The 24,658-nt window shown below is 36.7% G+C and overlaps 1 protein-coding gene across 2 annotated transcripts in view; it reads right to left on the minus strand.

Moving 5' to 3' along the window:
- LOC141521015 (tyrosine-protein phosphatase non-receptor type 20-like) overlaps nt 1–24,658 on the minus strand; it is a 292,732-nt gene that overhangs the window by 116,300 nt on the left and 151,774 nt on the right. For both annotated transcript variants that reach the window (XM_074233097.1, XM_074233089.1), the window contains exon 31: nt 18,379–18,589. In XM_074233097.1, coding sequence (XP_074089198.1) covers nt 18,379–18,589 — 211 coding nt within the window. The remainder of the gene's footprint in view (nt 1–18,378; nt 18,590–24,658) is intronic.

The following is a 24,658-nucleotide window of genomic DNA, read 5'->3' on the forward strand; positions in this document are numbered from 1 at the left end:
TGAGGAAGTAACCTGGAGTTTGAAAGCTGTGCCAGTAAAGCATAAGTTCTGACAAGTTCTACCACTCTAGTAAATCTTGGAGTAAGGAACCAGGATTATACTGGGTTTATTTTCTGAGCACAAGCCTATATAAACAAAAGGAAGTATATCATCAATAAGTTGGCCAACTAGGGATGGATCATTTACATATGGAATTTTTGGCCATGATGGCCCATGCAACAAAGAAAATGACAATGGAAACACAGAACAATAAGAAACAGTCTTTAGATTATCAACAAATTTTAATTTTTCAATTGATACTCTGAACATGAGATTCTTGATCAGTGATCATTGAGTGAACATGTTGCTATTGCGGCTGAATTGTATCAATTTTGACTTCTTGCTATAAGCTATAGTCCCAAACACCAGATTATTAAGTAATTTAATAATGTTAATCAATTGAGAAATGGCTAAACAAGCTATGGTATATTGTAGTTATAAGAAGTAGAAAATGAGATTATTTCAGCAAAACATGTGAGAAACCTTATATGAACTGATGTAAATTGAAGTGAGGAAAATCAAAAGAACATTATATACAATAATAACAATATTGTAATGATAATCAACTGAAAAAGACTTAGCTACTCTGATTAATACTAAGATCCAAGACAACTCTGAAGGACTCATGAAAATTTCTATCTACCTCCACAGAGAAAACAGATGAAAATTTAATTTAAGATTCAGAATTTTCTTATTTTTTTTTTGCAACTTGGCCAATGTGGACTTATATTTTGCATGACTTTACATATATAATTGAGATGATAATGCTTGCCTTCTCCATGCATGGGGGTAGGACTGAAAGGAGGAAGAAAAGTTGAAACTCATTTTTTTAAATGAATTTTTAAAAATAAATCAATTATAAATTAATCTTTTAAAAAGTAAGTAATGTGATAGATCCCTTTATGGGGTCATTTGGGATCAAAAGTGGCTGAAGAGGCAGGTAGCCAAGATGTCAGAATAAAAGTAAGGATTAGTCTGAGCTCTCCCACAAACCATTTGAAATACCTTTAAATAATGACCCTGAAAAATTCTAGAGTGTGCAGAACCCACAAAAAGTCTGAGTGAAGCAATTTTCCAGTCCAAGACATCTTGGAAGAACTGGGGAAGGATCTGCTGCACCAGGGTGAAAGAGAAATGCAAAGCAGTGGGGACTGGGACGATGGGGTGGGGTGATGCCGAACGAGAGTGAACTGGTCTCAGACATCCAGAAACAAACTTCAGGGCAATTAGATCAGTGGCCGCTGTGGCAGTTTCCAGAACTTTCAGTCCAGAGATTGCCAAGGGCAATTTGGAAGGTCAGCAAGAAAAGTTTGCTGTATCAGGTGAGAGTGGAGCAAAGTCCAGTGCAAGCCTCAGCAGCACAGACCAGACCCCAGTCTATCAGGGTCTCAGGAGCCACTGAATCAGCAGTGGTAGCTGTTTCCAGAGGTCTCAGGCAATGAATGGTAAGAGGGTCAGAAGGAGATTAAAGGGTCTCTTTGCTCTCACTGAGGCAGGACTCTGCTGATTTACCCATACCCAGATCTGGGTCCCAGTCTTGGGTCCCAGTCTTGGGTCCTAGTCCTAGGAAAAGGAATGGAAACATTACAGAGCTAACTGCCACAGCTGAGGAGCAATCCTCCTCACAGTTCCAGGGCAGAAAGAAGTACTTGTGGTCCCCCAGAGCCCAGAGCACAGGCCTGGAGAGTGGTAAAAAACCTCTCCTTAGATCAAAAGAACTTGGAAGAGTTGAAAACTTGCAGATCCCAAGAAGTGTCTGAAAAAAAGCTGCCCAAAATCCCAAATGCTTGGGACAATACACTCTCCACTCTGGAAGCAGAGTTAAAGAGTTAAAATCAAGTCATAGTTGGGAAAATGAGAAAACAACAGAAATAAATAATCTGCCCATAGATAGTTACTATGGTGATAAGGAAGGACAAAATATACCCTCAGACAAAGATAACAAAGTCAAAGTTTCTACATTCGAAGCCTCCAAGAAAAATATTAATTAATCTCAAGTCATGGAAGAGCTCCCTTACTTGAACATCAAGTAAGGGAAGTAGAGGAAAAATTGGGAAGAGGAAATGAGAGTGATGAGGGAAATCATGAAAATCAAGTAAGCAGTTTATTTAGTGAAGGCAGCACACTCAAAAATACTGAAGAAAATAACATTAAAAACCACTGTGCCAAATGGAAAAATTGATCCAAAAAAAGCCAATAAGGAGAAGAATACTTTAAAAAAAGCAGAATTGACCAAATATAAAAGGAGATACAAAAGTTCACTGAAGAAAATAATTCCTTAAAATATGGAATATAGCAAAGGGAAGCTGATGACTTTGTGAGAAATTAAGAAACTGTAAACCAAACCAAAAGAATGAAAAACTAGAAGAAAATGTGATTTTCCTCATTGAAAAAACAACTGACCCAGAAAATAGATCCAGGAGAAATAATTTAAAAATTATTGGACTACCTGAAAGCCATGATCAAAAATAGAAAGAAGCCTAGACATTATCTTTCTAGAAATTATCAAGAAAAACTGCTGTGATGTCCTAGAAGTAGAGGGTAAAATAGAAATGGAAAGAATAATTTACATACTCAATCGGGAATGGATACACACACACACACACACACACACACACACACACACACACACACACATATATATATATATATGTTGAAGGCTTGCAACATGGTGGTGACAGCATCAAAGGAGAGAAGGGACTATAGTTTAGAGATGCTACAATGATGAGATCAGCAGGACTTGGTAACAGACTGGATATACAGGGGGAGGGGGTGAGAGATAGTAAAGAATCAAGGATAACCTAGGCTCTAAGTCTGGGGCACTGAGAGGATGGTGGTGCCCTCTCTGAGTTCAGTTTTAGATATGCAGAATTTAAGATATTTATAGTATATTCAATCTAATAGACAGTTGAAGATGTGAGACGAGATGAACAGAAAGTTTAGGATCAAATAAGCAGATTTGAAAAAATCATCTTAATAGACCTGTAAAGGGGCAGTTACATGCTGCAATGGATAGGGCACTGGCTCTGGAGTCAGGAGACCTGTATTCAAATCCTACCTCCAATACTTAATAAATACCTAGTTGTGTGACCTTGGGCAAGTCATTTAACCCCATTGCCTTGCAAAAACAAAAACAAAAATAGAGATGTCAATTGATTCCATAGAAGTTGATGAGTTCATCAAGTGAAATAATATTTAGAGAGATGAGAAGAAGCATGGGATAGAACCCCTTAGGATACTCATGGTGAGCAGACATTCTCTGGATGTAGAAAAGAGGACCAAGGAGTGGGCAGAGAGGTAGAAAGAGAATAGGAGAGGGTATTGTCCTTAAAATTTAGAGAGAATAGTGTATTAAGGAGAAGAGAATGATTGAACGTGTGGAAAACTGCAGAAAGGTAAAGAAGGCTAAGGATTAAGAAGACCATCAGATTTGACCATTAAAAAGATCATTAGTAATTTTGCATAAAGCAAGTCTTAGCTAGATGAAAAAATTGGAAGCCAAATTAAGAAGAGTATAAGAAGAGAGGAAGTGGAAGACTGTGTTGTAGAAAGTCTCCCCAAAGAGTTTAAAAACAAAAAGGCAGGAAAGATATAAAATAATAATTATCAGAGTTGGATGGATCCAGGATATTTTTTTTTGTTTGGGGGAGAGAGACATGTCTATAGGCAAGAGACAAACAGTCAATAAACAGGGAGAGATTGAAGATAAGTCTAAGAGTGAGTATGATAGGGAAGACAATCTGCTGGAAAAGACTAGGTATAATAAGATTACTCATGCAAATAAAAATATTTTTCTTGGTAAGGAGAAAGATCACTTTTTAATGCAAGACACGATTTTGGAAGAGATAGTGCCAAAGTCATCTGAGTGATGCAAAATTAGCAGTGAATTAATTATCTTAATTTTTATTCAGTAAAATATGAGGCAAGGTTCTCAACTGACAAGGTGATGGGAGAGAGAGTCATGAAAGGTTTGAGGATGAACAAAAATATTTGGAAGGACCAGTGATGTGAATAGGAAAGCAGAATAGCAAGTTAATCAGAGAAGTAGAGCAGGAATTAGTTTAGTTTACGTAACAAATTTATAGACTACCCATTCAGGAAAGGTGCTTGAATTTCTCCACTTTCATTCAACAAGGGTGAAGATAGAATATGGTGGTAGTGAGCTCAGACTAAGACTTGACTAGGTGTCATCCACGGTATGATGAGGGCATTAGGAACTCAAGAGGACAGCATAGAGTTGAATTGGCTCACCAAGCAAGTCTAAAGGGAGCAAATGATAATTGAGCCTTTTTGCCAACTGGTTTTGCTGGAAAGAAGCTCCTTTATTTTCCTCCCCTCTACCAGCAAATAGAGACTTTTTACTTTTTTCTTCTGTGGTGTGTCTGTGTGTGTGTGTGTGTGTGTGTGTGTGCACGCTGGGGGCGTGTTGATCTTGGTTCATTTACATGAAGAGTTCATTTTCCGAGTTCTTGTTGAGTGTGACTAAATGCTGTTCAAGGACAGTTCTGAGGAAATTGACCATATATTCTCTTTAAGCTTCAATCCTGATTTGATACTCATGAGATGTATTTTATAAACCATTTTATCCTATATGATAATAATAACAATAATAATAAATAACTAATATTTGTATAGCACTTTGAGGATTGTAAATTACGTTACATCTCATTTGTTTCTCACAAAAACCCCTGTTAGCTAGATGCTACTATTATCTCCATCTTACAAATGAGGAAGTGGGATTCGATAGTGTTATGGTACACAAAGCAATGAAAGTACTGAATTGTTGGTTAATGTTTCACATTACCACGACCCCAGATGTGGGAAGCTATGGGAGGGGAGAGATATTTACCATGGAAAAAACTCTGGAGTTGACCTGGGGAAGTTTGAGTTAACTTTGCCCCCCCCCCAGGTAGATGATTTAGGACACAGCTTAGGCCCTTTGAAAAAGAAAGATTTAAATCCAGTCTAGGATATTTAGAGTTCTTGGAATTCCAGACAACTTTCTTGTACTTTGCTTAAAAAAATATTGCTAGTGACTTTTATGCATTTTTATCTTTCTGTGAACTACTTTTTTTTAATGAATAAATAAGTGATATAAGACTCATTTTGATGGTTCAACTCCATCAGAATCTTACTGGTTGTGTCTCTCCAGGCAACTTAACCCTGTTTGCCTTAGCTTCCTTATTTATAAAACAAATTGCCTAAGAAAACCCCAAATGGGGTCAAAATGAATATGATATGATTAAAAACAACAAAAACTACATTTTAAACTCCTTGGGGATTGTTTTTAACCTGGTGAGCGATGTGTACTGGAGCCTATTCACAAAGGCTACAGATTGGTACATTTTCAGTGTGAGCATTTATATCTCAGTTACAAATCAGAATTTGATTTATTGTTTTGTGAATTGTTTAGACTTTAAAAAGTGATGTTAAAATGCAGATTAAATTTTAAAGCATGTGATGAATACATTTTTCTTCTGAAGTACTGACTATCAAACATTTACCAGCAAACTCCTCTCTATCAGGGTTTTGAATATTTGTATTAAGAGGACAGTTTATTCAAACCCTCAAGACCTAGATAATCTCAATATATGTGACATGGAGCCACAAGTGGGAGAGAGAAGATAAGACTTGCTCACAACCAATGAATCTCTAAAATAGGATTTGAACTTGGGTCATACTGATGCTGTGGCTAGGATTCTTACTCTGCCATCTTGTTACCCCATTGTTTATGATAGTTGAACCCCTAAAGAAATAATTGAAACATAACCTGATGTAAGCTCCCAAGACCTAGAGCTACTCTTTCATTTCTCTTGGTTATAGTCACTAGGACCTCTGAGACTAGATAGTTGATCTCCAACAGGTAAGAGAAAGCAAAAAAGAAAAAGAATGAGGTGAGAGAACTAGGAGGAAAAAGTCCTGACCCAGGCAACCCAGGAGGCATACATATGGCAGTGTAGAGATTATAGATGTTAGTCCATTTTTTGGTTGGGAAGCAAGATGGGAACAACAGGACCTAGGGCTCATAAAATGAAACTAGAAGAAGGAAGTTACAGTTTAATGGAATAGTGGTTTCTGTAACTTCTTGGAGAGGCAAAGAAAGGTATCCAAAAGGTGGTATTATTTTTAAAAATTAATATATGTGTATGTGTACATTTATAAACATATATTATATACTCCAACACCACAATAATATTTCATGAGACATTTTATCATCACTTATTACAAAATTCATAATAAGTATCTTAAAAACAAACCACTATGTAAAGAATGGAAACTTAAGCATCAACACCTGTTGCTGAAGATAAAATAATAGAGACCCTCCAACTCAAGCTAATGTACATTCTGATGCTTGATAACTTCAATGAAAAAGACAGAAAAATATAAGATATAGTTTTAGGAAACTATTATTCTGGAGAAAGAAATTAAAATAGCCAAAAGCTAGTAAGCTACATAGAAACCTTATAATTCTGTATTTTGAAGATGTTTTTTCAAAAAAGAATTTGTATATACTGAATTTGGAAAGTACTAAAGAACAACACAATAAAATCAACTACATTTTAACAAACAGTAAAATATATTATTGACATGAAAAGTTGTCCCTAAGTTGGCAATCTAGGATCAGTTTGATCACTGACTCATCAGAGCAAAGATCGGAAATTATAATAAACAAGAGGAATAATAATGAGAAAAAAGTATGGCTCAAAATTATTTAAACAACAAATCAATTTTTTAAAATGATAAATGGACAATTTTTTAAAATTCACATATGAGAACAGAAGGAGGTTCAAAAAGGAACTCTAACAAGGAGGGCAGTATTGGAACTACCATTATTCAATTTTATGTATCCTTTATATATCCATATATAGATTAGAGATTCGTGGTTTCATATCTTTCCACTCCGGGGTTTTTTTGTACATGGTAACATTCAAATTTGTTGATATTTAAGTTCATAAAGATACAAAAAGTTTAAAAATAAACTCCAAAAGGCATTTTAAAATGTGACCGCCAATGATGGTTTCTCCTTTGTGGGCTTTGAGCAGATCCAACTGCTCTTCCCTACTCTGTCTCTTAATTATCATCTTCATTTCCTGCTGGAGCTCACACATCTAGTATTAGACTATTTGAGTTCAATTCTAGTTATTAATAGTAGCTGATATATAAATTCCACTTTAAAGTTTGCAAAGTATCTTAACATACATTGTCTCAGTTGTTCTTAACAATAGCTGACATATATGTATATGTGTATACACACATCCATACACACACACACACACACATATATATAATATATACATATATAATGTTTAAGGTTTGCAACATTATTTCATTTGAGCCTAATAAAATTATATTGTTAATAATTTATATTCACATAGAGTCCTCTTCCCAAACCCATGCCAGAATGTAAGCCCTTGAGGTAGGAATTATTTCCTTTGGTCTTTATCTCTCCTTGCCTAACACATAGCCAGCACTTAGTAAGTACTGTTTATGTTTATTATGACCCTCATCCCTCAAGGGAGGAAGCTGCAACTCAGCAAATTTACATTAAAACCATTGTCTATAATTTCAAAGGTAGTAAGTATAGAAAGAAAACTGATCTGTAGTCCTCCTGCCTCTTCATCCAATACTCTATTGACTACATAAATGGTCTTAAATTATTTATGATGACACTAATATTTCTAGTGTCTTAGGCACTATTGTCTTTGACACTTGTAAAAATGCTAGAATAGTTTAGATCACTAAATTTGTTCCATGCTGTGTCCAATTGTTTTTCATCTTTCATTTTAATCTGTAAAGTGCTCTCAGGATAGTCTGGTTTAATAGATTTCAGACCAAACTTTCTTTTAGTGCTCTTTTTCCTCTGCACTATTTTTGGTTGTTTAGCTGTTCCTCCACAATATTTACAAATAAGCTCACTCTCTAAGCCCGTGATGCCCTTAGCTGACATGTGCCTTTTGTTTTTCAAAGAGATTCAACTGTTTTCTGAACTCTTTTGCCCCACTCATTATGAGGAATATATAAACATTAACTTCTCTTAGAAACACCAGCAACTAAAGCCCACGACTTTACCCTTATTATTTCCCATTTTCCAGAAATAACTTCCCTGAATAAATTGGGTTAAAGTCCTTATAACTGTGCAAGAAGTATTTTGTCTTCCACTTTATACCTTCCTTTAAAATGTTTTTAATTTTGATATTTGTTCTCAACTCCATGAAGATTGTTGATTCTGAAATGTTTGTATTTTTTCTCTGCCACTATATAGATAATTTCAGTTTTTTCTGCAAAGATATTCTAGGTTCTTCATGTTCTATATTTTTTTTTAGGTTTTTGTAAGGCAAATGGGGTTAAGTGGCTTGCCCAAGGTCACACAGCTAGGTAATTATTAAGTGTCTGAGACCGGATTTGAACCCAGGTACTCCTGACTCCAGGGCCAGTGCTTTATCCACTGCACCATCTAGCCACCCCAATATATGTTTTTACTTAAAGTATTTTTGTTCCTAATTCTGAATTCTATTTTACAATATTCTTCTCTCTCTTTTCCTTTGTCTCTCTTCAAATGGAGATCAACAAGTATTGGTGCATTTGTTGTCTTGGTCAGAGGAGTTTATCAAATTCTCCATGAATATCACTACTTTATCTGGAGCAGCTATGTTAGTACACAGGTCACAATTAAATTAAAGGTAATCTGTTTTGTTTTCAAATTTCCCTTATAGCTCTAGAATTATGCTATTATAAATAACCTGGATACAATATTTCTTATTGAAAGTATAATGAAACTAGCTCACTCGATTTCTTTTTTCCCCTTTGTGAGGAAAATTTGTAAGTCATCTCTTTCATCAGCTTCAATTCCATTGTGTCCTCTGATTCTATTTCTATCAAAAATCAATGTGTATGCAGCTTAGTGCCTCCAAAAGTATGTCAACTGTGTCATTGAACAAAGATCTCACATTTGAATTAGATTTTTTGCATGTTCCGAAAGACCATGTGATCATTTTGGTATCTTTTTCTCCCACTGGCATTGCAGATGAAAGGGGCCACATGAGACTGAGGGATCTCATCTACTATTATTTGTTTCAAGGGTTCTCATGGTCAGTGAATTCAAAATCTCATGGCAAGCATATATCCACTTAGCCTGGTCCTTGCACAGAAGACATATTCTGTTGCCATGAACCATATACAGAGCTTTTCCAGTTTAGAATCTGCCAGACTTGATTGTTTTCTGGGACACCCTTTGAGAACAGAGTCAATTCATGCCATGATAAGGTGTCAAAGTAGGAGTATTTAGTGCATAAGATTGAAAGTTTTCCCCAAATTCTTCTAGTTTACTTAAGGCAAAGAGGAAGTATGGTGTAGTGGATAGAGTGCTGATCTCAGAGTCAGTTAAACCTAAATTCAAGGAAGATACATGCTGGCTATGTTGTGGTTGTGGTTGTTTGTCCTTCCTTCTATAAGAGGACCCTGATAGCAAAGATATGATGCTGTGACATGCAAGTGAATTGAATTTAAGAATTGAATATAGCTTTGTAAGCCAATTAATTCCACAATGTCCCTAGGAAATTTTCTAAAACTTTAAGCTATAGAGCAAGTGCTTATCTGTATCTTTCCAAGGAATCTCTCATTAGGCATCTCCTATGCCAAGAGAATTAAGGAATAGGTCCAAAATAAAAGGGGCTTTCCTCATAATGATTCTATCAAGTAGACAGTATAAGTCTGATTGCTCCCATTTCCTGAAAAAAAATTCTATCCAGAGAGGTACTATAATGGATAGAGCATTAGGCCTAGAGTCAGGAAGACTCAAATTCAGATCTGTCTTCCAGTACTTACTAGCAAGTTATGTGGCTTTGTCTGCCTCAGTTTCCTCCACTCTAAAATGGGGATAGTAATAGATTTACCTCCAAGGGTTTTGTGAGGTTCAAATAAAATAATATTTATAAATTGCTTAGCACAGTTTTTTGCAAAGAGATGAGAGTTAATAAATGCTTTTCCCTTCTCCTCCCTCTCTCTTCCTTTCTCCTTTCTTTCACAAGTCACAAGATTGTTTCTACCAGAATACCTTCTTTTCCTGATTAGTTTGTCATTCCAGATTCTCTACCCACCTAGTGATGCCATGATGTTGAGGTTATTCTAAAATGTCTCCATTAATTACTCTGTAACTCTTGACTCAAAGATACCCCCCTTTACCTTTCAGAGTTTTCCTATAATACCTGTCTTGAGCTCCCCACCCCATCCCCAAAAGAACCTTCAGACCCTTAGGAAAATCTAGAACAGGGCATTCTAATGGGCTTCCATTATTTCCTCTACAATTCTTTGGTCATATGCATGCACACCATCTTTCAAGGACATGGAATATAATGTACTGAATTGTAAGTTTTGTGAAACATTTTAAAATAACCATGTGTGAAAGGTATTAATTCAGGCAGGTAAGCAATAGCATTCCAAAGTCCCCATAGGGCATTCCCTAATATCACTTACAATTCTCGGTAAAGATTCAGCTCATCCAGGGATCTGCAACGTACACCTCTGCGGCTGGCCCGTGTAGTTGTTACAGAGAAGTCCATTGCCCTGTCTCCCTTTGGCTAAGGTTCTATCTGGAAAAAATAGTCTGTATTATGCCTCCCTGTTGGCAAAAGTGCTTTCCCAGTGTCCTATAATTCTAGTCCCAAGTCTCTCCATGATGCTCATGTCTGGTGACCCAGATTAATGAAGTTTCAATGTTCTCTGACAGACTGAATACCCCACTCCTTTTAGAACTGACAGGAGGGTTTGGTCCAACCAGAGTGTTTAGTGCCTGCATCCTGAGTCCTCCACAAAAGTTTTTGCTTTTACTCTCAGGGCTAGAACAATTAGCTTTGCTTCCTGTCAAGGCTGGTCCGTCTGCCTCCTGTCCCATCACCTCTAGAGGAACTAGACATTTATACCTCTTCTACAGATAGATAGATAGATAGATAGATAGATAGATAGATAGATAGATAGATAGATAGATAGACAGACAGATAGACAGACAGAGACAGACAGACAGACAGACAGATAGATATGATAGATAGATAGATAGATGATAGATAGATACAGCAAGCTACACAGTCTGGTCTACTGCAGTCTACACTCAATTATTCTCTAACTATTCAATAGTTGTGAATTTTATTTCTCTATTGAGAAATTATTACCCAATAATAACATACCATCCCTTCTGAGGCAGATATAAGCTTTGCAGTTAAAGCAGAGTTAGATCCATGTAGGTTCAGGCTGATTACTGTTTTCACTGGAGAATTAGGATTCATATCCAGAAGGGACAGACTTGAAGTGGGTCAGGGATTCAGTCTGTGATTGGTCAGGTTGGCATGGAAGGTTTCAGCTAGGGTATGTCATTCAATAGGAGTGCCAGAAAAGAATAATTTTAACAGTGAGTTGTTTTGATAAAGAACCTCTGAAATCTGAGGCCTTTGATTTTGGACAGCTTCAGTTCCCCTGAGTAAAAATAGTCCTTTTCACTCAGCCATAAGATTTCAATGTGTCTGTTTGGGTAGCAGAGGAGAGAAAACCTGGACTGTACCTTCCAGCTGCCCTGGGGACTGGACTGGGATTTATATGCTCTGGGTTCGTCAGCAGTGGTCCATTTCTCACCCGTAGCCATTTTCATCCCAGCACAAGAACACCTGAGTACCAACAATCCTGCCTGGGACATTTACTGGTTCTGTGAGAAAGAGCAAGGCTCTGGACTTCCCTGAGTCTCAGTTTTCATATGGTGATGAGTCAGCATGGCATCATACATGGAAAGATTGTTTCTAAAGCATGACCTAATTTCAAGTCCTGCCTTTTGTCACAAACTGAAGCAAGATCTTGGGCTAGTCTCTTAACCTCTCAGATCTGGGCAACTTTCTAAGATAATAACTTGCAGAAGTAGGTGCCCAGGGAAATTGGCAGAAGAAATTCCTCATGGAAAGGAATATCATAAGACAGACAGAAATCATAATAGCATACCTGTGATTGTAACCCCTTCAGAGTTATTATTTGGCTGAAGTGAAATCATGTGTGTAAGGTATTTTGCAAATTTTAGAGTGCTAGATAAATATTGATAACAGATTAATAACACTGTTAAAACTGGAAAGAGGCTGGTCTGGGAGATAACTTGTATAATCTATATTCTGCAGTGTGTTTCAAGCCTAAAATGAACTTATATCATGGCAGAGTGGATGCCCAATCAACTCTCATGTCTTAGAGTTTGAGTTTGAATATTAGGAGAGTTAGGAGAGGCAACCTAGGTTCAAACCCAACTCTGACAAATACTGATTGGGTGATACCAAACTAATCATTTAACATTATTGTGATCATGAAGAAGAAGAATAGGAGAAGGGATTGGGTGTTTATACCTTCCCTCCAGGGCTGTCATGAGAATAAAATAAAATAATTCATTTAAGGTCTCTATAAACCTTCAACCATTGTATGTATGTTAGTTTCCCCCCCCTAAGTTTCAGTCTAGGTAATAGTAAGAATTACTAAACAAAGGATAGCTTTTATTCCTTCATTTTCACTGAATAGTCATATACAGGGTCAAACAGATTATCAAATAATCAAATTACAGATCTAGAATTGGAAAAGATGTAAGGGGTCCACTAAGTCAACTACCTCATTTTATAGATAAGAAAATTGAGGTCCAGAAAGTTGAAGTGATTCAGGCAATTTGAATGCAGGCCACCTGACTCTGAATCCCTTTTGACTGAATTATTTTCACCTACATTTTTCCCAGCATGTTAGAGAGGATGTCTCCTAGACCAAAGAAGACCACTTCTAGGGTGTCACAAACTTACCTATTACATCACAGGAGGGCAACTTATCATACCCAGCCTAATCCAAAGGCATTAACTCGGGATCGAGGCAGTGATTTGGTAAAGATAGCCCTCACAGCAAGGTCCATCAGTGACATTCTTTAGGTTAATGACAATGAAATGATCCTCTGGGCCATTAGAACTTGTTACACCAATATAGTCAAATCATTAGTCAATCCAAATACAATAAACAAAAGAAGAGACAGAAGACAATCTATATGTAAATAGCAACAGAACTCATAGTGACAAAATCACAAGTTAATCTTCTGTATCTCTGATGACTGAAGAATTGATACCAGTTCTTCAATCATACACACCATTCCAAGAATCCTGTGCTCCCATACTGGTCTGGCAGCCAAGACAGCCGACCTTGACCTAGTCTACTATTTGGAGCTCTCTGCCAAGTGCTTTTTTTCCTAGTCAATGGGAAAGCATGAACAATAGAACAGCATAGCCTAGGCCTTTGTATATTTTTTTGCCATTATTTGAAGATAATTCTGAACTTTCTCATAAATGAAAATTGCAAACAGAAATTGGGAAAAGCATTAGATAAGCACTCTTCTCTCCTGCCATGCCACCCACCCAAATTACTTCCTTGTCATGGTGAAGGAACTTGTGTAGCTCAATGAAACTATGAGTTATTCTGTGCAGATTTACCTAAGACATACAGGTTATAGCAGAGAATTTTGACAAAAGGTAATCCACTGAAGAAGAAAATGACAAACAATTCCAAAGTCTTTGCCAAGAAAACCCCATAGACAATACTAAAATAATAAAAGAGATGATATAAGAAGATGAGCCCCTCAAGTTGGAAGGTATCCAACAAGTATGAGAAGTAGCTTCAGAACTAATGAAGTGACTGGATCAATGCCAAAAGGAAGGTTGCTTGTGAATGCATTTGGTGATGAAAGGAAAGTTCAATGGTGTAAATATTGCATAGGATTCTGGAATATAAGATCCATGAACCAAGGTAAGTTACTTGTAGTCAAACATAAAATGAAAGATTGAACATCAATATTGTGGGTGTCAGTGAACCTAAATGGATGGGAATGGGTGAATTTAATTGAGGTGATCACTTCATAAACACTGTGGGCAAAAATCCATTAGAAGAAATAGAGTAGAATTCATAGTCAATACCAGAGTGAGAAAAGCAGTGGTGGGGTGTAATCTCAAAAATAATCAAAAGATATCTGTATGAATCCAGGGCAAATCATTCAACACCACAGTAATACAAGTTTATTCTCCAGTAACCAATGTCCAAGAAGCCAAAGTTGACCAGTTCTATGAAGACCTACAAAATATTTTAGTAATTATACTCCAAAGATGTCATAGCCATCAAAGGAAATTGGAATGCTAAAGTAAAAAATCAAAAGATAATTAAAATAATAGGTAGTTTGATGTTGGAGTATAAAATGAAACAGGAAAGAAATTAATAGAGTTTGGTCAAGATAACTTGCTGAAATTGAAAATTATGCCCAAAGGGCAATAAAACTGTGCATCCCACTGTGCAATACCACTACTGGGTCTGTATCGTTGAAATGATCAAGAAAAATGGTAAAAATTTCACATGTACAAAATATTCATAGCAACTCTTTCTGAAGTGGCAAAGAATTAAAAATGAGAGGAGGCCCATCAATTGGGGAGAGGAGGCCCATCAATTGGGGAATAGTTGAACAAACTGTGGAAGATTAGATAGATAGATAGATAGATAGATAGATAGATAGATAGAGATAGCTATATAGATATATGAATGTGTTTGTGATGGAACACTATTGTTGTATAACAAATCATGAGGGATGGAATTTTAGAAAAGCCTAGAAAGAGTTGCATGAATTCATGTGGAGTGAAATGAATAAAACTAGAAGAACATTATATACACTAACAACATGGGGTGATGATCAACTGTTATGGACTCATTAATTTCAGAAGTACAATACTCAAAGACAATTCTAAAAGACTTGTGATGGAAAATACCATCCATATCCAGAGACGGAACTGTGGAGTTTAAAAGTAAACCAAAGCTTACTATATTCAATTTTTTTTTAGATTTTTTTTTTTTGCAAGGCAATGGGGTTAAGTGGCTTGCCCAAGACCACACAGCTAGGTAATTATTAAGTGGCTGAGGCCGGATTTGAACTGAAGTACTCCTGATTTCAGGGCTGGTGCTCTATCCACTGCACACTATATTCAATTTTTAAAAGTTGTCTTATTGGGGCGGCTAGGTGGTGTAGTGGATAAAGCACTGGCCCTGAAGTCAGGAGTACCTGGGCTCAAATCTAGTCTCAGACACTTAATAATTACCTAGCTGTGTGGCCTTGGGCAAGCCACTTAACCCCACTTGCCTTGCAAAAAAATAAAAAATAAAGTTGTCTTATGTATTATGGTGTTTTTCTTCTCTCTAATGTTTTTTCCCCATTCTGATTTGATTCTTCTCTCACAATATAACTAACATGGATCAACATTTATCATGGTTATACATGTTTAGCCTATATAAGATTGCTCTCTATTAGAGGGAAGAGTGAAGGAAGGGCAGGAGGGAGAAAAATGAGAAGTTCAAAATCGTGCAAAAAAAAATTTTGTTAAAAACTAGCCATGGCATTTAGTTAGAAAAGCAAATACAATAATTGAAAACCCTGATTAAAAAAAAATAAAGGTAATTTATAGCCAACACATAGCCAGTATCTAAAAGGCAGCTCTACACATGGACATTACCAGAAGATTAATATAGAAATCAGATTAATTATATATTTCCCAGCCAAAAATGGAGGAGCTCTATGCAATTAGTTAAAATAAGACTTGAAGCTGACCATGGCTCAAATCAGGAGCTTCTTATTGCAAAATTCAGACTTAAATTGAAGAAAGTAGGGGAAAACAAGTGGTGAATAGATAAGCTAGTGGAGTGTTTAAAGAACCTGGGACAGAGGTTAATTATATGGAATAGGAGGTAGCAACAAAAACAGTCTAAAGAAAAAGAAGTACAAAAATAACAAAATGACTATGTGAGGACATTTTACAAATAGTTGAGGAAAGAAGGAAAAAGAAAGGGAAAGAAGAAAAGTAAATATATGACCAAATGAATGCAAAATCCCAAAGAATAGAAAGATTTAGAACAATTTTGTTAAATAAACAATGCAAAGAAATACAAGAAAACAATAGAATGGGGAAAATAAGAGGTCTCTTCAAGAAAATTAGGGAATCAAAGGAATGTTTCATATAAAAATGGGCATGATGAAAAACAAAAATAGTAATGATTGAACAGAAGCAAAAGAGATTAAGAAGAGGTGGCAAGAATATACACAAGAATCATACAAGAAAGAATTTATCATTACTGACACTACCAATCACAATGGTATGGTTACTAATCTAGAGTCAGACAACCAGGAGAATGAAGCCAAATGGGCCTTAGGAATCATTACTAACAATAAGTCTAATGGAGATATAAAATTCTAACTAAGTTATTTAAAATCCTAAAAGGATGATGTTGCTAAAGTGCTATAATCAATATGCCAGCAAATTTAAAAAACTCAACAATGGCCACTAGATTGAAAAAAGATGAATTTATGCCCCCATCTAAAAGGAGGGCAATGCCAAGGAATGTTCAAATTACTAAACAATTGCTCTCATTTCACACACTAGAAAGGTTATGCCTAAGATTCTGCAAGCCAAGTTTCAACAATAAATAAATCAGAAATTATCAAAAAATAGGCTAGCTTTTGAAGAGACAGAGGAACTAGAAACCAAATTACCAACATTTGTTGAATTATGGAGAAAGCAAGGAAGATAGAGAAAAACATTTATTTATATTTCAAGGACCATACTAAAGTCTTTGATTGCATGGATCATAAAAAAAAAATGTCCTCAAAGAGATGGGAGTACCAGATCATACTTGTCTCCTGTGGAACCAAAAAGCAAGAAAAACAAGTTTAGTTAGAAAGTATTCCAAACATAGAAAACTTGATTGGTTTAAGACTGGGAAAGGAGCATGATAGGAGTGCACATTATCACATTATTTATTTAACTTATGTGCAGAGTATACTACGCAAAAATGCCAATCTGGATGAATCAAAATCAGAATTAAGTTGCTGGAAGAAATATCAACGATTTCAGATTTGAAAAGGATACTACTCTGATGGCAGAAATGGAAGAGGACTAAAGAAATCTCTTGATGAGGGAGAAAGAAGAGAAGGTAAAAGCTAGCTTGAAGCTTGACATTAAAAAAAAAAAATCTTGGCAACTGGTCCCTTCACTTCCTGGAAAATAAAGGTGGAAGAAATGTTAGCAGTGTCAGATTTTATATTCCGGGGTTCAAAGATCACTGTAAATGATGACTTGAAGCCATGTAATTAAAAGATGCTTGCTCCTTGAAAGGAAAATTATGGAAAATCTGGACAGCATACTAAACAGAGAAATATCACCTGGCTTACAAAGGTCTGTATAATCTATACTCTTTCTAGTAGCAATGTATGAACTCTGAGAGATGGACTATAAGGAAAGTTGGACTTTCAAATTATGGTGCTGGAGAAGACTTTTGAGGAGATCAAGTCAATCAATATTTATATAAATTAATTCAGGCTTTTCAGTGGGAGGTCAAATACTGAAGCTGAAGCTTAAATACTTTGGCCACATAATGAGAACATGACTGACATTTATTAGAAAAAACCATGATGTTGGGAAAGAGGGAGGATCAAAGAAAAAGGGAGTAGCAGAGGTTGAGATGGGTAACTAGTGTCATGGAAACAAAAAAACACAAATTTAGACAGACTTCAAAAGATAATAGGACATAGAAGAGCCTGGCATACTATGTCCATTGGTGTCATGAAGAGTTCAGCCTGAACAACTGAATAGCAACAACAAATTGGATAAGCATGCCCATCCCCTAAAATTGGTTGTCCTTTCTTTACCATTAACTTAGTTTTACTAAAATGATAATTTGGAATCTCTCGAGATTCCCTTGGGAGGCAGAGTTAGACAGTCTCCACCAAGCAAGCTGAGAAAATTCTCAGAATATATAGCTACTTGACCAAATTACCCAGTATTTCAGGGATGGTTGCACTCTCCCTTGAAAAATGCCAGGTTATCACATAGGCCATCAGAGGAAAATCCATTTATCCTCTAAGATAGCCAGATCCAATTTTGAGAACCTGTATCATCTAATCTGGGTCAGTTCCCTGCTAAGATAGAATGTACCAGTTTCCAGAGAGAAAACAGCAAGAAACTTTTCAATGACGCTTCTTTTCCTTCAGATCTGCCATTTTGTTTTCCTATGATTTACAACACAATTTATTTTTAGATGGCATCCTTCACACCAAATACTGCCACATGTGAGTCAGTTATGAAGTAGGAAGGTTTTAAAGTCAATCTGGAAGATATTTCTATTTTCTCTCTCCCTCTCACATTGTGAGAGACTTCACATGGGATGCTCTATAAAAATAAATTGCATCAAGCCCCAAACCAGAAAAAACATCCAGATATTTAACAACACTTTAATTCAACTTACAGGGATACATGAACTTACCTCATTGCTCGGATATGGACTGTGTGGTCAGCTGCCTGACACATTTGCAAGGCTTCATCCAGGCTGATACCCTCCATCCATACTCCACAGATAGACAGTATTTGATCCTTCGGTTGAAGGCTTCCTTCTCTGCTGGCTGGTGAACCTGGAACAATTTCCAGGACATAAATGCCTTCCCTATCATCTTCAGCTCTTCCTGTTAACTTCAACCCTGCAATAATAAAGTAGGGAAATAGGAAAATGAAATTTATAGAACCAGTATACCTGAAAGGTACAGAACAGAAATAAGCAAGTTGGGGAGAATTAAAAGCACAGAAGGACTCTTATAATAGGAGGAAATTAGAAAAAGAATAGGGATGGGCGCAGCTAGATAGTGCAGTGGATAGAGCACCAGCCCTAAAGTCAGGAGGACCTGAGTTCAAATCCAAACTCAGATACTTAATAATTATCTAAGTTGTGTGATCTTGGGCAAGTCACTTAACCCCATTTCCTTGCAAGAACTAAAAAAAAAGAATAGGGAAGAATAGAATAGCCATCTTGGAGACACCTGAATGTACTGCCAGTCTTTTTTATAAGAATTGAGCATACTAGTAGAATATCTTTCAGAGGATCAAAATTTGGATACTTGCTTCTTTCTGAAGGTCTTGATAGTTCTCTCTACAGTCACCTATTCATTACCCATGATATCCCCACTTCCTTGGACACCAGATCCCTCCCCTTCACAGTTAATTTTAAGGATACAATATCCCACCACTTTAGCAAACCAAAATGTTAGGATGAAGAATAATATATTCCTCACATGCGAGACACAAATAAAGTCTTTTATTTTCAAATATTCTCAAAACAGTCAAAGGAAATAGTCATGTCCAAGAATGACCTCTTCACACAAAAAGGCACATGAAAAGCTGATGAGAGATGGTCAAGAGAATTTGCCACAAAGAGGCTTAAGGGACAGGAGTAGGAAGAGGTGTACAAATTGTAGATGAAAAGTTGCTGATAATAAGCACATTTGGGCATGAGAGTTGGTTTGAAGACTGACTTCCCCACTGGGGAGTAAATTTATATTTATATAGGTGTGTGAGTGTTTGTTTGTGTGTGTGTGTGTGTGTGTGTGTGTGTGTATAATTGAATTGCTTCCTATGTCATAGTTGAATTGAATTTTCCGGGCTTATATTCAAGCATATGACAGAAAACTCCTTTTCAGACTTCTTCCCTTCTTATCTCCTCATTCTCCCCCCCCCCACTGTCTCATAAACAATTTTGAAATCTATCTATTCCCTTTACATTTAACTTTTCCTTTCTTGTTTCTTAATGCTTTCATAAAAATTTCCATGCTAGAATACTGATATATCTAGGTCTCAGATTCTTTATTTGTATAAAGAAAAACTGAAATTAGATAAAAAAAAAAAAAGATAAAAATAAGCTCTAATGATTATGTGATGCTACATGCCATAAGACTACCTGATTCAAATCAATATACAAACAGCGCAGGGCACTGTCCTTGGTCCTGAGAGAGCCATTAAAAACAAGACACAACTCTTGCCCTCATGGAGTTTTTAATCTACTTGGGGATAGAATGCATCTCTATCTAGTATGAAGTGGAATTCATAAAATATATACATTATAATACAGAACAGAACATGACCATGCTCTTTATATCTTTTTTATTTTTGCAAGGGAATGGGTTTAAGTGATTTGCCAAGGTCACACAGCTAGTAAGTATATAGTATCTGAGGCTTGATTTGAACTGGTCTTCTGGACTCTAGAATTGGTGCTCTATTCACTATGCCACCCATTAATGTACTTTCAAGGTCCACAAATGATAATAGCACACTGTTAAATATATAGTAAGCCCTTAATAAATGCTTATTCATTGATTTCTAATAGAAAGGATCGAGAAAAGCTTCATTGAACACAACATATGAACTGAATCTTAAATGTTTGGTAGGATTTCAACAGTGAACAATCTGAGAAAAGGAAGCATGCAATGGCATAGAGGTAGAGAATAATGCCTAGAAGAAGGAAATGAGCATTTATTAAATGCCTACTATATTCCAGACACCATGTTAAACACCCTAAAAATATCCTATTTCAACATCACAACAGCTATTATTTCATTTCGAAGAAAGTGAGGCAAACTGTGGTGACTTGCCCAGAGTTATACTGCTAGGAAATGCCTGAGCCCAAATTTGAATTTAGGCCTTTCTGACTCCAGGTCCAGTTTTTTTACCCACTGTGTCACCTAGAAGTCTATGTACCAACTGCTTAGCTGCCTGAAATACCTAACTCTCTTGGATATTATTAAACTCAATGTGTAATATAATTCAAAGTACTATGCAAACTTTAAAATGTTTTTGAAAATGTCTATTATTGTTAGAACTGTGGATGACTTTTGTTTTTACATCACAGCCATTTCTAAAGATGCTTACTTCCTTCACACCCTGCTCCTGAATTGGTCCCTTGCTTACAATAAAAACAGTCAATGAGAAACAACCAATACACAACTTATACAACAACATTTTGTCTTAGTAGTTCTCCACCTTACTCCTAAGAGAGGCATTTACTCTTTAGGGCTATTTTTTCCAACTCCTTAATTTTACAGAGAAAGAAGATGGGTTCCAGTGACTTCTCCAAGGTCCTATCATTGGTTACATCTTAGAAGTATCAACTTCAGGAGAACAATTATGAACTATTTATTGAAAGACAACCATGTGGTTGGGTATTAGGGGATAATCTTTCAGTATATTAATGTATTAAGAGAAAGGGATTACTAGGGTAATATAGGGCAAATTCCTTGCCCATAAGTTGCTTAATATGAGGAAACAAATGTTTTTGTTCAACAATGGTTAATGGAGAATGGAGAAAGAGTTAAGTATCACATATAACTTTGAAGAGTTTCATTTTTTTTTTTTAGGATTTTGCAAGGCAAATGGGGTTAAGTGGCTTGCCCAAGGCCACACAGCTAGGTAATTAAGTGTCTGAGCCCAGATTTGAATCCAGGTACTCCTGACTCCAGGGCCAGTGCTTTATCCACTGTGCCACCTAGCCGCCCCAAGAGTTTCATATTCTAAAGGAATCTGGAAGTGCTAGGTGATACAGCCTAGAAAGAAAGCTTTGGGGAGAAAAGCCTGGATTTTCTTTTAAAACTCAATCCAGAAAAGAGGCTAAAGAACTGGTGTTGAACCTCACCAGAAATAAATTCATCTGTTCAGTCTGAATTATAGTTGAGGAGTTATGAGGATATCACACCCAGGAGATCCTTGGGCATCCTGGGAGTGGGGGGAAGGGAAGAGGAAAACATTCATCTTGAATTTACATCCACTCATTTCTCTTCCTGAATGAAAATAAACAGTTCAAATTCTCAGCCTCTTGGCAGCTCCAAAGTTGTGATAACAGTGATAGATGTGCTCCATTGCCTTATTCATTAACTGCCTTAACCTTGAAACCTTAGAAATGATGTACCAAGGAAGCAGATTCTAGTCCTGAAAGTGTTTGAAACCAGATCGCAAAAATTTATAGTTCTTACTCCTCCCTATTTTAAAAATGGATATATTTTATCATGTTCTGTTTATAACACAATCATTTCCCAATATGCATACTGAGTCCTCCCTTCAAGCAAAGAACAGTTAAGAAAAACTAATTAACAAAGCAACCAAGTCTCAAAATATACATGACATTCTGTATCCATAGTTTCCTTTCTAAAAAAGAGGGGATGTCCTTTTTTTTTTAGGGAGTGGGAGAATGACTCCCACTGGGGAGGAAATCTCACTGGGCTTGTATTAAGACATTCTGATTTTAAGTCCTAGATAAGTCACTTGCTAACTCTGCAAGCCAAGTTCCTTCACTGCTCTCTTCAAGCCTCAGTTTACCCATCTATAACTTAAAAGTGCTACTACTTTCTCTATTAACCTTTTTTTGTGACTTTTTTTAAGTGACTTGCCCAGGGTCATACAGCTAGCCAATTTGAAATCAGATGTTAATGACTCCAAGGCTGGTGTTCTAAGCACTTTACCATCTAGTTGCCCCTATATATTAACCTCTTTATAAGGGATATAGTTCAAGACCTTTGAAAACTGTATAGTAATACTAATCAGATGTGAGTTGTTATAAGCATAACTTTTTATTAATAAAATATTAATATGGAGAAGCAGGAAGTCAAGTGACCTATTAGATTTTTTCGATCTCTACTATAAAAGATTCAGCATATCAGAAACTAAGGACTCTAGTGAAGTTCATTCAGTTTTTGAATTCTTCACTTTTTTTTAAATAGCCTATATAAATACCTGTGGGTTGTTCAAGAAGGACAGAGAGGGCAGACAAAAACTAAATGCTATTGTCCTGAGGGGGAAAAGAAACTTATGGAAATAAAGAAGGAGGATGGGGAATAAGCATTTATACAGCACCTAAAATATACCAGAAACTAAAAGCTTTTCACATTTATATGTATATACATATATATTTTACACCCATATATGTGTATGTATATAATATGTACATATGTATAAATGTATGTATAAATATACATATTATTTGATCCTTTCAGCAATCCTAGGAGGTAGATACTTTTATCATTTCCATTGGATCACATAGTTAGTACATGTCTGAGGCTAGACTCAGGTCTTAATCCAGACCCAGTATTCAATACACTATGCCACCTAGCTGTGTAAATGAGTAAAAAAAAAAAAGATACATTTTTTGATTACTGTGTGCTATTTAGTATTCCAGTGAATAATAAAAATAGCAATAGTAATACTAGTTAGCATTTGGGAAGCACCTATTAATTTGCCAACTACTGTGTTAAGAACTTTATTAGTATTATCTCATTTGATCTTCACTAGAACCCATTAGATAGGTACTGTTTTACAGATGAGGAAACTGAGGCAAATAAAAGTCAAATAACTTTCCCAATATCACACAGCTGGTGTCTGAGAAAGAATTTGGATTTATATCTTCCTGGTTGCACAGGAAGTTACATCATTTTCTCCAAACAGAGGCCAAGAACCAAATCTATTCCTAGCTGCTTTCTAACTTAGTATCATGGGGCCATAGAGTCAATAGCTTTCCTTAGACCTTAGAGGTCATCTAGTACACATTTTTCAAATGAGAAAACTGAGACCCAGGAAAATTAAATAACTTCCCTAAGGTTTTACAAATAATAACTGGTAGAGTCAAGATTTGAAACCAGGTCTTCTAACTTAATTGTTTCTCTCCTATTTTTTCACTAAAGAAAAATTCAGCTGAGTTGTACCATAACTGAATTCACTTTCACATATTGGTCCTAAGGAATAATAAATCATCTCATACTATTATGAGCTCTTTAAAGTTGAACAGCTAAATGGATTCATTGAGCCACACTTGCCAAAGTCATCCACTTAGGATTACAGTTGAATCACTATTCAAAGTTAGTAATAATAAAAGTAACGTTCACTGAATGCTTTAAGTTTTGCATAGCACTTTCATAAAATAACTCATTTGAATCTTAAAACAAACTATTTGTTTATTATCCCCATTGTTAGCAAGTGACTTATCTGGGACTTAAAATCAGAATGTCTTAATACAAGTCCATTGAAATATCCTCCCCAGTGGAAGTCACTCTCCCACTCCTTATAAAAAGGACATCCCCTCTTTTTTTAGAAAGGAAACTATGACAGGCGGAGCCAAGATGGCAACATGAAGGGATTAAGTCTTAGGCACTCTCTGATAAAACTTGTAACTAAGGACTCTAAACTAAACTTTCAAGAGACAGAACCCACAAAGGGACCCAGTGAGACAGTTCTACTCAAGGTAACCTGGGAAAGAGCAAAAAGGCTCTGCTCCCCGGGGTCAGAGGGGCAGCCCACCAGAGCCAAAGAACTTCAGCCTCCCGGAGGCAGCCCCAGGGCACTGGGCGCCTCAGCTCACAGCAGCAGGGGAGTCTCCTGAGCTGCACCCCGGGGAACACCGGCACAAAGTGGAGGAACAGCGGGGGACCTCTGCCAAAGTGAGCACATGGAGCCCAGCCCTCAGGGCACACAGCCAGCAGCCTGGTCTTTCTGCAGCCTAGACCGGGAAACAGAAGCAGGTGGAGCCGGTAAGCAGGAGCCCCCAGGGCATGAGCTCATTGAGCTGAGGGAGGGGAGTGAAGAGAGACAGCAGAGTTCTTCTGTCCTCTGCCCCTGGAACAGGACTCTGGGGCTCTGACCACATTCAGATCCTGATCTCAGTCTAGGCCCCCCCCATAGAACAGCAGTCTCCCCCCCAACCTTGGCCCCGTGGCAGAGGGGGGCACATATGGTCATTC

The sequence above is a fragment of the Macrotis lagotis genome, chromosome 4, assembly GCF_037893015.1.
Source record: "Macrotis lagotis isolate mMagLag1 chromosome 4, bilby.v1.9.chrom.fasta, whole genome shotgun sequence".
Taxonomy (NCBI): Eukaryota; Metazoa; Chordata; class Mammalia; order Peramelemorphia; family Peramelidae; genus Macrotis; species Macrotis lagotis.